The sequence below is a fragment of the Bos javanicus genome, chromosome 15 (genome assembly GCF_032452875.1).
Source record: "Bos javanicus breed banteng chromosome 15, ARS-OSU_banteng_1.0, whole genome shotgun sequence".
NCBI lineage: Eukaryota > Metazoa > Chordata > Mammalia > Artiodactyla > Bovidae > Bos > Bos javanicus.
Window position 1 is genome coordinate 58,404,925 of NC_083882.1, and position 14,396 is coordinate 58,419,320.

General features: G+C 37.8%; 1 protein-coding gene across 1 annotated transcript; it reads right to left on the reverse strand.

Annotated features, from left to right (window-relative positions):
* Positions 1–3,384: 3,384 nt before the first annotated feature.
* Positions 3,385–13,388, reverse strand: LIN7C (lin-7 homolog C, crumbs cell polarity complex component). The gene is made up of 5 exons (XM_061380981.1): positions 13,283–13,388; positions 10,053–10,171; positions 9,727–9,798; positions 7,504–7,713; positions 3,385–6,736 (listed from the first exon to the last, which is right to left on the reverse strand). Exons 1-5 carry the CDS (start codon positions 13,317–13,319, stop codon positions 6,581–6,583), a joined length of 594 nt encoding a protein of 197 aa, XP_061236965.1. The 5' UTR covers positions 13,320–13,388; the 3' UTR covers positions 3,385–6,580.
* Positions 13,389–14,396: the final 1,008 nt, after the last annotated feature.

Genomic DNA, 14,396 nt, shown 5'->3' on the forward strand with positions numbered 1-14,396 from the left:
CAAGGGATCTAGATTTTATCCTAAGCACAACAGAAAGTTTTAAGGAAAAAACATAATCTATTATGACTGAAATAATGCTTTGCATCAAGTGTGCATAAGCAGCCAGCACAAACCTTTACTGGGTGAAACACCCCTGCTGCTGCTGCTAAGTCACTTCAGTGGCGTCCAACTCTGTATGACCCCATAGACGGCAGCCCACCAGGCTCCCCTGTCCCTAAAATTCTCCAGGCAAGAACACTGGAGTGGGTTGCCATTTCCTTCTCCAATGCATGAAAGTGAAAAGTGAAAGGGAAGTCGCTCTGTCATGTCGAACTCTGTGTGACCCCATGGACTGCAGCCTACCAGGCTCCTCCGTCCATGGGATTTTCCAGGCAAGAGTACTGGAGTGGGGAAACACCCCTGGCCAGAGACAAAAGCTCATCACATTCCCATCAGAACAAGGGCCATGCAGAAATGCCTCTTCTCAGTGCTGAGTATTTTGCCACTGCAAACTCCTGCAAAGTCCTTGAACTGAGAAAGATTCAGCTAATGCAATAACTGGCAGTCTAAAATGGGGAAAAACTCAAGTTCTGAGGGGCTTATGAGCCCAGGAGGCCACTGGAGGCAGAAGTCAACTACAGATGTTGTTTTAAGAAAGCATTTCAACCACAGCAGAGAACCCCTTCCCTCGCTCCCAGAGGCCAGGAGTCTTACCCTTTCTTCACCAAAACCATTTCCACTGAGACTCTCTGACTGTACACACGAGCCACATTTTGCTTCAGCACCCATTTTCAATAGCAATGCCACGAGAACCTGGGTTCTTATGTATCTGCTTTCTAGGGCTGCATAATCAAGGACCACATACATACTGGGTGGCTTAAAGAAATTGACTGTTTCAGTTTTGGAGGCTAGAGTCCGAGATCAAGGTATCCACCGACTCGGCTCCTTCTAAGGCTCAGGGAGATAAGCTGCTCATGCCTCTCCTTGTTTCTGTGGTTAGTTGCTGTATTAATAGAGCTATCACCCCAATCTCTGCCTTCATCTTCCCATGTGTTCTCCCTGTGTGTGTCCAGATTCTCCTTTCCTTATAAGGACACCAGCCATTCTGGAATTGGGCCCACCCAATCATTACACTTTCATAATTTCTAAAGACCCTATCTCCAAATAAAATCACATTCTGAGGGGTTAAGGTGCTAACGTGTATTTTGAGGGTAGGGAAAACAGACAATTCAATCTTTAATATAACACAAAGTCAAAAGTTAGCATCTAAACTCTGGGTTCAATGTACATCAAGTAAGAGATACCAGAAATAAAAACTTTTCCCAGGACTATTTCATGCTTTCAGATCGCACTTCCTTGCCAAATAAAAACAAAGGTTTGAGCTTTTGAGTTTTCATACTCTCTGATGAAATGCAGTTACTGTCACATAAAGGGACCTCATGTGTCACCAAAGGCCAAAATCTTATAATCTGATTGTTTAGAACAATTCTGGAGAGACTTAGAATCCTTCCAAGCTTTCTCTCCTAAACTTTTAAAAGGACCAAATCAGATCTTGACTGTGTCCAAAACACACTTTTCTATAGCTGATGAGAATCAGGAGAGCTTACACACAACTTCTTGGTGTGAAGTGCTTGTGCTTTTTAAAATATATTTAAATCAAAATAAAGCTGACAAATGGAATCTGTATGAATTTATTTTTTTCTCTGTATATAAAGTAAGTCCTAAAGATTTCATCAGGTTTTTTGCCAACAAAGAAATAAATGTAAAAAAAAACCTGGGCCACTACTTCATCATATTAAAAGCAGAATAACCAATGATAATGAACAAAAGCAGAATTTAAAGATTTATAGAAAACGGTATTCTGGTCTACTGAAATTCTGAAGAAACTGAGGGCTAACAATGTGTTTCACTGCACCCTTGGTTGCCTGTGTATTTTTCTGCCTTTAAAAAGTTCACTATGGTGAATTATGCTTTGTGTTGTCTGAGGCCCATTCCAGCAATCCATTATCTTCAGGTCATATCTCCCTACAAATTGTTTTTCTGATTGAACAAATCTCTTACTGGGACTTATTTTCTTACAAGTTTCATTCTAAATGTGACCTCAACTCTACATCCCCCAAACTCCGCTTTATTTCAGAATTCCATGAGTTTCTTTGATCAGAATGAAATCTGAAAATTCCTATAAATCTTGTTTACTTTCAAGCATAATTTAAAGGTTAGTTATCTGTCTTCCAGGCATCAAAAATAAGAACTTGCTGGACTCCCCTGGTGGTCCAGTGATTAAGAATCCACATGCTAATGCAGGGCATACAGGTTTGATCCCTGGTCTGGCGCCCTGATTCCTGGTCTGATCAGGTCCTGGTCCTGATCCCTGGTCCTGGTCCTTGGATCCCTGGTCCTACATGCCGAGGAGGAACTAAGCCCGTGCACCACAACTTCTGAGCCAGTGCTCTAGAGCCCACATTCCACAAGAGAAGCCACTGAAATGAGAAGCCTGCGCACTGCAACCAGGAGCAGTCCCTGCTCTTGGAAACTAGATAAAGCCTGCACGCAAGCAATGAACACCTAGAGCAACCGAAAATAAAAAATAAGAACTTGCTAATTTTAATTATTTGGCCACAATGTCTCCCTTTAGCTAATAAGACCCTAAAGCTATCATACACAAAAGTAACAGCAAACATAAACAGCACTTACTATGCAGGCCGTTTTCTAAGGGCTTTACAGATCATGATATGACACTTACAGGCATCCTCACCACACACGACAGATGAAGGAACTAAGCCACAGAAGGTAACTCGCAGAAGGTTACAGTCGTGGTGAATCTACAATTCAAATCAGGGTTGTCAGGCTCTAGATTCTGTGCTCTCAATCACATGCCAGACAGCCCTCTTGAAATAATAAAACAGAATCTTTATTCTCTCCAGTTATATTTTAGGAAAGGCAAAACAAAATGTAGGAATTTGAAGTTTCATTCCAGTAACCACCTGAGTATGCTTTTACCTCATTTAAGTTATTGTATATATATGTTTCAGAAACACAATGATTGTGTAGTTACATCAATATTTTTTTAAATCCAAAGAACCAAAATATAACTAATACAAATTTAGTAAGCCTTAGAATCAGAATTGATAAATGAAGTCACCCACTGAAAAAGTGTTAAATCTATTTTGGCTACTATATTCCTTTACTTCAAACTTAAAGTAGAAGCATATTGTTTATTGATGCTTTTAAAAACTATATCCATATACAAATTAGTCCGGAAGTTCTTGAAAATTAATGAACGAGCACTTTTCCACTATTTCATCATTATAGAACTACAACAACCTTTGAAGAAACACTATTAGTGACATTTTGGACAATAAAAAGTATAAAACCAGACTGTTAGCAAAGGAACAACAAAATATGTTAGAAAATTCATAAACGTACATTTATTCAGGAAACACAATTACCAGAGTCCTTGATATTTCAATGCTCATTCCACATAATAAAATATTCACAACACATAGTCTTGTAAGTCTACACCAAGTCATGCTGACATTCTTTTCAGATAAGCCATAGCCATTTCTTCTATTAAATGCTATAATATCCACTTATAGTGTAAACAAAGTACTTGAGCCAAACTATTTAAGTACTTGAGCAAAGTAACTTTCAAAAATTTAGAAGAGGAAGACAACGATTAAAAAAAAAAAAAAAACCCATCTGAATGATCAAACCCCAAAGAATGAGGCCACTATAACCTAGTGTTATACTAATGGATAAAATGGCCATATTAAGACAGTTCGTAATTATCAATGAAAATATTATTAAATATCATCTACAATTTTTAAACATGCTTTCTCAAATAATAGACATTTTTGAAAGTTTTAAAGGCAAAGAGGGCAGAAAGGTGACAGACATTAAAAACTTACATTTATACTACTGGTAGATTTTATTTAAAAAAAGAAAGAAAAAGTTAAGCTGTAGTTACTTCCCCAATAAGGAATGCCAAGTACCTTTATTCCTAAAGAGATTACTAAGAAATATAACTGACCCTTACATTTGTAGCCATTTAGTAGTAGCTGTAAACTGAATTATTCTGACATTTCCAGAGTCCAGTGTAATTAGAGCATGTCGTAAAGGGGGAAACAGTGGTCCTCAACCCTAGGTGTCCTTTAGAACCAGTTGGAAAGCTTCGACAAAATAAGCATCTGGCCCCACCTCAGAGACTGCAATTTAGTTGGATGGGGTAAGACTCAAGTGTCATTATTTTTTTTGAAGGCCTGCAGGGTGTTCTAATATGCAGCTAAGGTTGAGAATCACTGAGTCAACTTATTTTGAAATACCAAAAAAATAAATGGAAACTGGGGAGGGAAGATATAATTTACAAATCAAGTATCTATTATTTACTATGTCTTAGTTATGTTCATAAACCATACATTTATAAGATGAAAACTCCCCTCATTTCCTCACTATACTAAATCACTATCATACATCTTTGCCACTGAATGACTGCATTTTCCTATGGTCATGATTTAAAATTCTGGGATATACTATGAAAACTGCATTAAAGAAAATAAACTACTGCTACTCATGCTCAACAGGAGCAAGCAAAACTACTGTATTTGGCTCTTTTAAGCTATCCATATTTTAAAAATTATAAATAAGTGCCAACCCACACAAAGAACAGATTGTGGATTACTGTAGAAGAAACAAAAAATAGCTTACTCAACTTACTAAGTTTCAACACCAAAAAAGATTTAACTTGGCTGAAAGTTCTGAAACAGCTGAGATACTGAACCAGGAAGCTATAATTTATAATGAAATGTTGACACACCCTTAAAAGCTACTGCAGCTGCAGCAATACTAAAATAAGATTTCTTCAGGGTTTATTTACCCTGTAATGCAAGAATACAAGCACAACAATAATATTACTGTTTTTATATGCACCAATACCTCTCTTTAATATATAAAGCTCTACAACAAATACCTCTAATAATTTTACATTTAAATTAAGTCCATAATTCTTCTACCCTACTTTGGTCTCAACATTTTAAAAACATCAATTAATTTTGGAAATATACAATTCAACAACATGATCCTATCAATAACAAGCACATTTTGTAGTGGACTAAAAACACATTCAACCATGCAATCCAGTGTTCAATACCTAAAAGATAAATAACAATGCTGATTGACTTTTATTCTGAAATCACTGAAAACTGGAATAATCTTTTTAAGACTCACAGTGCTCACAAACATGCAGAAAAAGATACACATTTCTATTCTTCCTGAAGGAATGTCACAAAATGCCCACTCTTTACACAGGGTTGATAATTATTGTAAAGTCCTTATATATTTCAATCCATTATTTTCTTTCTAGCACCTGTCACTTAAAATTTGTAAAAGCCAGCCAAATGTTATGTCTGAACATGAACCTTAACTCTCAATTTCTGCCTTTAGAAAGACCTCAGTCACAGTCATCCACTAATAGCTGCCTTTCAGTAAAACAGTGACATCCAGTGGACAAATGAAAGTATCTCAGAATTCTCATAACAACTTTAATGTGAATCAGTTCTTACTCATTTTGACAAAGTGTATGCAGATTCTTATGAAATGCATCACATCATAATTTCTATATATCTTAAAACATATCTTTTTCTTAGTATCAATTTTTTAAATTGAGCTATAACTCTTGAGGCTGGCGAGGTTATAAGTATTATTTTTTTCTCCTTTGCTATATCCCATCACAAACTAACTGGCTCATCTCTAGGAATGGAAGGATGAAAAATAAGATATATTTAAATAACAATGAATAGCATTAAAAAATTTGCAAAAGAAACCTAAACCTTTTTTGCATTTGTAATTTATGATATAGTTGAATATAAACAGAAAGATGTAATCAGTAATGCAAACAATCAAATTACATTCTCTTGCCTCACTGCTCAAATATTGTGAAAGAATACATATTTTAGCAATGATTGTATCAGTGTTTAAAAACTTTTATAAATCAGTACAAACGAATATTCATTATATATTATGCTTAAATAAAAGTAAAAAACTTCCACTGTGCTGAGTTATAATTTACCATTAATTATATTGTGTGTGTGTTTCAAATACAAAATGCAGCAGTGATATTAACAATGGATTCATAGTGTAATGAACTGCTGAGACTGTTATGTGTAATTTCTTGGAAAAGCATAAAGAAATGTTACAGGTTAAAAAGAAAAAGAATGGAGAACTGTTCTTTTTAAATAAGCAAATAAAGAAAACCTTTTTTCCTAAAAAAAGATTTAAGAATGTAAAAGTACATTTTAATATTAAAAAAGCATTTTTAAAAATCTATAACAACTTTATGACAAAATCTGCATTTGTTGAAAAAGGCCTGTAAAAACAGCAGGACAGAACTGCCCTCACTACCTTTTTACTTATTCTTGTCAGAAAAAAGTGTATGCATCTCTGGAACCATAAATGATGTTAAAATAGGTATTTATAAAATGGCAAGGAGGATTTCACGGGAAGTTTGTTGTTGTTTTTACAATCATTGGCATTGTGGCCATCAGTAAGTCACAAGTAAAACTTCTCTAGCTAAAAGCAAAATGGAATATAAAGGTTTTAACGGCCATTAGGTCTGTTGCCTGCGTTTTGCTGATCGCATTTTTTCAAAGCGCGACTCCATCTCTTCCAAGACCTTGGGTGTATACCGCACTACTAATTTAACCTTTCCCTGCGCTGCTTTCAGCAGCTCTACAGCTTTTTCATGATGCTCTCCTTCAACACTCTACGAAAAAACAAATCACAGACACAAACACAATTAATATCTAGGTTTTGTACGTAACTCAAAATGAAAAACGTTTAAAACACATACAAGTAAAAAAATGTTAATGTTATGGCATTTCAAACTATAGACCTATGAAATAATCTTGCTTTGTCACTTTAACTAGTGTAAAATTATCTGCTAAATCATATTCTGTCTGCAGTCCAGGAACTGGTTTTTAAGTTACAAATACCTAGCATACCAATCTACATGCCCTATTTCACTAGGTCAGAAGTAAATCAAGCAATTGCTATTTGATAAAGTTAAACCGAGGAGAGGCTTTCGATTCAATGTACTGCCTTAACTACTGAAGAGCTTAATAACTTCATAAAAATCACACTAAGCACTGCTAATTTACATTGGAAAGAAGCAAAACATACACAAAGTGCTTCAAAAAGTATCACTCCACTAAAGAGCAGTGCCTAAGAGTCTTCCAAGGGATTTCTAAACTACAAAGCTGCTTGGTCTTTCCCTGCATCTTCTGACTTTCTTGGTGGCTCAGACGGTAAAGAATCTGCCTGCAGTGCAGGAGACCCGGGTTCAATCCCTGGGTTGGGAAGATCCCCTGGAGGAGGGCATGGCCACCCACTCCAGTATTCTTGCCTAGAGAATCCCCATGGACAGAGGAGCATGACAGGCTGCAGTCCATGGGGTCACAGAGTCAGGCACGACTGTTTCTATAACTCAAATACACCCCCAAGTGGTCAAGTAGAAATAAAATGCATCCCTACCACTCCATTAACAGAAAGGAGCTGATCTCCTCGCTTGAGGCCCCCATGTCTATCAGCAATTCCACCTGGAATTATTCGAGAGATATAGATTGGAGAGTTTTGTTCTTTGCCTCCCATAATATTGAATCCAAGGCCTTCTTCTGTTTTTGGCAGCTCAACAACTCGAGGATGAGAATGCCCTTCGCTGGCAGCAAATGCAGCAACAGTAGCCTGAAAGAAAATTTCACATATTTAAAAAAATAGGACCTTTGTTTACTTCACTCTTATGTCCCTTTTTAAAAACCACTTCTTCTCTTTTTTTAAATTATGAGGGTATGGTAACACATTTACAGCAGATTTGAAAAATACAGAACCAAGTTACATACAGTCCCACTACATATTTTTTTAAGTAAATTTTTTGTTGGAGTTTCAATATCAAACTCTCAAAAATTAATACAATGATAGAAAAGTAGGAGATAGTAGACCTGAAAAGCACTACGAACAGATTCAACATAATTAAGATTTATACAATTTTCACACAATTGCAGAATATAAATTCTATTCAAGTTCCCATAGACTATAAACCAGTAAACAACTGAAACATATCCAGGGACATGAAACAAAATAGCAAAATTTCATGGTTTATCTAAAGGTACTGAAATCATAAGACTGTTCTCTTATCACTGTGGAATCACAGTGATGATAATTATAAATCAGTATCAAATTAAAAACCACTTTTGAAGTATTTTTGATGTCTGAATGTCCATAAATTCACTGACAGTGAAGGTAAGCTAAGTAGATGGTGTTTTTAAGAGGACAACTGGAAAGCTTACTCTGGGATTATGCAGAAAGTGCTGAGGTCGTTCAGGTCACTCCTGGTCCTTCCCGTGCCCAGAACTTCTGTGCAGTGCTTGGCAAGCAGGCCTTGCCAGGAAGATGAATGCTGTGCACACTAACAAGGAGAACCCCCTCTCCTCACATGCCACCGACTTTGGGGCTGGTCAGCCTGGTATGTTCGGGGGATCTGGGGTGGCACCACCCACGTGTGTAACCTGAACGTGGGCAGGTGTCCTTTTATGCAGGCATTCTGGCTGCTGTACTATTTGCACTGTATATTAACACATACAGAGCCACATCTTTCAAATTTAGACTAATTCAGAGGAATTCTAACACAAAGTTGAGAATTCGGGTTTCATTTTGCTTTTAAATGTAATTAAGTAGTCTGGTACTATTTTTTTGTGTATTAGATCAGGGTGTATGAGAAACAGGGGAAGGAAGAGAGAAAATCAAGATTTGCTGAATACTCTAAGCTCTTAAAGAGGCTTCACTTTATAGATAAAGGAACTAAGGTTCAGAAGTTCAGGAGGCTGTGAAAGTCAGGAATTAAACCCAAGTTTTAATTGTTTTTTCCCACTCTGTCAAACAATACCCACATGACTCAACAGAGAATCCAATATTGCCTTTTGTGAACCAGTTAACTATCAATGAATAGTTACCTGCTAATGACTAGTTTCAGTCTAAGCCACTTACTACTAACAGTAACTTATTCTAACCCACGTACGATGAGATGACTAGAGAGCATCATCGCTTCAAAGGACATGAATCTGAGTAAACTCCGAGAGATAGAGGAGGACAGAGAAGCCTGGTATGCTGTAATCCGTGGGGTTGTAAAGAGTCAGACACAACTTAGTGACTGAACCATCACCACCACATATGATGAACAGAGACCAATGCTTGAATTATTTGAGGAAAACACTGGTACAGAAAAATACATAAAACCTGCCACCTGTAGCTCTGAGGAGGTAACCTCCTATTTGCAGAGTTAAGGTTAAGGAGAAAGTGAATGGCAACATAGGGGAGTACCTCAGATCTACCATTTACTATTTGTGTGATTTGAAGCAAGTAATCTAATTTGATGCTTCCTCACCAATAAAATAAGACTAATAATCCATACCTCAGAATTTTGATGAATATTTACATAATGATATATATATTACTTACAGCAACCACATATTATATATGTTATTTGTGTGTAAATATATTTTAATGTATCATCTAGACTGCATAAAATATGTTTTGTAAAGCCAATTAAAAAGTCCTACTTTTCAGTAATCAAGTTTAGTGTAACTTGAAAGGTACTATTTGTTAGTTTTTAAAATAAGTATTATGAAACTAATAACTTCACATTTTAAATCTCTAATATGTGATGCATCCTCTCACTTTCAGTAAATGAAAAAAATGTACCTTTGCAGTTGCATTAGCTCTCACTTCAGGACTGCTACTGATGTCCACAGTCTCGTAGACATGTTCATATACCTGCAAAACCCAGTTATCACTGTGATGTTAAATCTCAAAGTATAACACGCTTGAGTTCTTTTTAAAGTTAATGAATGTGTCAAAATTTCAGAAAAAGTTATGCATCTTTGTACCATGTTTTTTTGTTAGAAATTCCAAAAATGAGAGGGATGGGTTCTAAAGTTAACTTTAAGAAACTACAAACCCAAATTTGAGAATGTTATCTTACCCTAAATAACACAAGTTTATTGTCAACTTTAATCCCATTTACTTACCTCTCTTACAGCATTGCAGAATTCACTCTGAAGGACTCTTTGTAGAGCCTGAAGTTTCTGTGGTGGTACCTCGCCACTTCTTTGCAGTTTTTCCAACAATTCAATTGCTCTACAAATATCTAGAGTTAAACACACACCAATAGATAATTTTCTCTAAATGCCTCTGTAACAGTGCAGCATTTGGGATTTATTCCTCAATGGCTAACAAGAAATATATAGAACACAGAGGAAAAAAAAGCCTAAGAGTATGAACTTGTGTGGGGGGGGGTTCATGTATGGAGGGTGGGAATGTAAAGCCTGAGAAGAACGTTAAATTTCACAGCAGATTAGGAAGAAAAACTGATGTTGAACATGCATAAAATCTGAAAAACCGTATCTTTAAGAGACACAGGAAAACAAATATAAAGTCCTAAACATCACAGGAAAGAACTGGAGCTCAAATGTGACAGACACATGAAGACTGTAGTACTTGAGAAAAGCTGACAGCATTATCAGAAGCTACTTAGTCAATAAAAATTTACCTACCATCATTAGTAACCAAAGTGCTGAGCAGTATAAAACGCCATGTGCTAACGAAGTCACTATTTCCCAAAAGAAAACTTAATGTATATGTACATACAAAAACTCTTCAGTAACATGTGCAGTTAGTTACTGGCAGGAACAGCAATTTAAAACAACGATACAAATGAGTAAAATTAACTGGTCTGCTTTCAACTTAGGATCATCACACAGTGTTTTAATTAAGACAAGCTCAGTCAAATACATGTTTACAAAATACAAAGCAATTAGTTTGTGAGTCTGGTATCAGTAACAGCTGGGTGATCTTGGGCAAGTAAACTTAAACTTCTTGTGTCTGTTTTCCACTATAAAATGGAAATAACAGTATCTCCTTTATAAGAATTACATGACCAATCAAAAAAAAAAACATGGTAAGAGCCTGGCATGTGGCAAGCATAAATGTTATGTTACATTAGCACCAATTAATAAGAAACATTAAGATGTTCTACACTTTTATAGAAATATATTAAGTCTGTTAGGCAGTTCTCATTGGGAAGTATCAGGAAGTGATTTACAAATTAAAAAACTTTTACAAGATTCAGTCATGTTTCATACTATTTCTCCCCTGATTTTTTTAACGGTTTTTGTACCACAGGGGACTAGAGTACTTATTCTAAAGTTCCTTCCCTCCTCTTGTCTTAAGTGGAAGAAATTCCAAATTTCCTATTATACTAAAGGATTGAACTTTTCTCTTTATAGAACCAGTATGGCTGTCTTTGTTTGCAGCTGGAAAATTGGGAATAAATGTAGTGAAGAAAGAAGTAGATTTTTCAATTTCAGGTAATAGAAGCTTAAACTGATGTTAATCCAATGCAGGGGAAAAAAACTTTGCCATTCTCATCTCCCACCATCAGAATAGCTGGTGAATGGGGAGTGCTGGTTCATCAAATATTCTGACCTACAAAATTATAATATACAAGCTATATGAAAATTTCCAACTAACAAAAAATTGAAAAAGTAAAATATCCTTTACCGAACCTAAACTGTACCCAGTATGTTCTCAAATGTGTTCCACTAAATCTTGTTTCAATGTCTTTGAAGGCATTCAGGATCTTGATCATATGAACTAATTTTATACTATAGGATTGCTGGGAGAGTTTCTTAATAGAATCTGTTAAACAGAATGCTAAGAATCAGAGTGGATGTAATCTTTCTTATCCTGCTAAATGACATCCACTAATAGCTTATCCTCAGGTTCTGAGCACTCTTACTGTGGAACTGAAATGAACTCTGAAACAGGAAAAAACAAAAAGCCATGACTACCAAAACTAAATGCCAGAGGTGAAGCTTCACACTTTGTACTGCACTTAACAATACAAAAGACTGCCAACATGTTAGAATTCTACAACTAGTTTCCAAAGAAAAACACCTACTCCAGTTAACACCAGACAAATCTGTTTCCATCTACAAAGCACAGTGTCATTGTGCTTGGAAGAACATGTCACAGGCTTAGGCCTAACTTAGCAAATCTTCCCAGAGTAAGCTGCTGCTCTGTCAAAATGATACTTTAATTAATGGTCTGGTGGGCTGGAGGAAAACATTACTTGTAAAGAGACTTACAAATAGCGAATACCACAAGGAATAAATAATGTTAAATGTGCATGGGTCTGTGTAAAGGTATGAGGAAAGACTCCAAAATTCAATTCTAAAAATGTACCCCTTCTTAGAGCAGAAGCTACTTAAATATTCAGACTGTAAATGCAAATGTTAATATTTAAAGATACTGTCAATCTCCATCTTGTACTTTGTTTACTACTAGTACTCAAAATGTCTAGTTTTACTTTTTGACTCTTACTGATGATTTCTAATACAGGTGTGTCAAAATTATACTTGAAATTATATGAAATAAAGAATTTGGGGAATAGTGGAATGCTAAAAAACTGCAACAGTACGCTTTTAGGCTCATAGTCTTTTACTTCACTGGCTTTTCGGTTTTTAATTACTTAGCGAACAGGTTTTATTTTCCTTGACAGCTCTAAAAAGGAAGCAATCAACCAGTTAGCAATCACAGGATTTGTGATGAAGAATAATGCTGCATTTTACCGTAATTTACAATCACTATTCCTTCTAGTTATGCAACCTTCTTTCCAGAACCACAGCAGAAGGATTGTTTATAAAGCACCTTCCCCGTACCCGGGAGGGGCACCACAGGCAGGAAATATCCCCAGTACGTATACAAGCGAGGCTGTGGTGGAAGTAATGATGGCATTTGTGCATAAATGAGAGGGGGTTTGGTGGGAACGCGCTGCGTGTCAAGGCTGGGTGAGTAAAGGCGGGAACACTGTGTATGAACGCGTCAATACGGGCAGGGCGTGTAGCCTGTCCGAACTGGGCGTGGGATATTTGCTCAGCTTGACACGTCTCTGAACGCAAAGTAGGCCGTGCCCACCCAGGGAGCGCGTGTACAGCGTGTGTCTGCGAATGCAGACAGGTGGTGGTAAACTATGCTGTACTCCGGGATAGTCCGTGTGAACACAGAAGGGGTCTCAGGATCAGTCAAGAGCGTCAAGCCCCCTCCCCGGGCCCGGCGCATCGACATCGGTGGCCACAGGCGCCAGTGCGAGGGAAAGCCTGGTTCGGGGTCTCGGAGCTTGGCCCACTCGCCCCCTTGGACGACAAGGCACTCCCCTACCTCCTCCGCCCACGTCGGTCCCAGGCTCGGCCCCACTCACCCCTCTCCAGTCGCACGGGCTCCCCCAGGGCCGCCATCTTCTCCCTCTGCCTGCAGACCCACAGGAAGTGACGGCAGAGGGGCTGCGGTGGAGGGGCGGGGCCTAGCGGAGCCGGGAGCAGGTATCGCGAGAGCGCGAGAGGTGGCTCTGGACCTCGTGAGTCTTCCCGAGGTAGAGTGTATGGGTCGTGGGCTTCCGAGGACAGTCTTGTGCTGCACTTCAGCAGTCTTAAGATTTTGAAATCTCTCGGCCAGGTATAGTTTAAAAGAGTCCCTTTCCCGACTCTTGCCCCATTCCTGGGATTCGAGCCATATTCTTTTCCCTTGGAACCCTTGGTTTCACAAGGTAGAGGTTGGCCTCTAGTTCCAGCTTGACTGTTCAGGGCCCTGTGAACTTGGAGTGCTCACTTATCGGTTTTTTGGCCTCAGTTTATCCCTCTGTCCTACATAGAAGTTCTGTGTCTGAGTTCTTAACATTCTTAAGCAATGAAATTGGGTGGTGGTTAGTTGCTCAGTCCTGTTCAACTATTTGCAATTCCATGGACGCTAGACCACCAGGCTCCTCTGTCTATGGGATTTTCCAGTCAAGAATACTGGAGTGGGTTGCCATTTCTTCAGGGGATCTCCTCGACCCAGGGATGGAACCTGCAGCTTCCTGCATTGGCCGTTGGATTCTTTACCACTGAGCCACCAGGGAAGCCCCTAAAATGACGAATTAGGAATTAAGTAATATTCTGAATACATTATAGATTCTTAGGGCCACTTTAAATTTTCTTGACCAAGAAAGCTTTAGTCCTTAAGTGAAATATTAATTTGCCCAATATTTAGAGTCCACTAACATTTATTCGAGTGCTAGTCTATGCTGATAATCAGTTAGTTGGGTGCTTTCACAAACAGCTTTTCAACAGTTCATGACAGGATTGTTTTAACAACTTCCTAGATGCCCCCATCCACTGTTTCCATTCAACATAATATTTTCTAGTCCATCATGAATGCCGCCATCACACTTTTTGTTTTCCCCTTGAATTTTTCAGTGGCTTCTACCTTTGTTTCCTGTTTCTAAAGTTGTGTGTGTGCTCATTCGTGTCCAACTCTTTTCGGGCCCATGGACTGTA

Excerpts from the sequence above, each read along its gene's own strand:
- LIN7C (XM_061380981.1), bottom strand. The coding sequence starts at position 13,319 with ATGGCGGCCCTGGGGGAGCCCGTGCGACTGGAGAGGG. Across the intron at positions 10,172-13,282 it reads GCCCGTGCGACTGGAGAGGG|ATATTTGTAGAGCAATTGAA; the intron begins GTGAGTGGGGCC and ends GTTTAACTCTAG. Across the intron at positions 6,737-7,503 it reads TCCTTTCTGTTAATGGAGTG|AGTGTTGAAGGAGAGCATCA; the intron begins GTAGGGATGCAT and ends GTTTTTTCGTAG.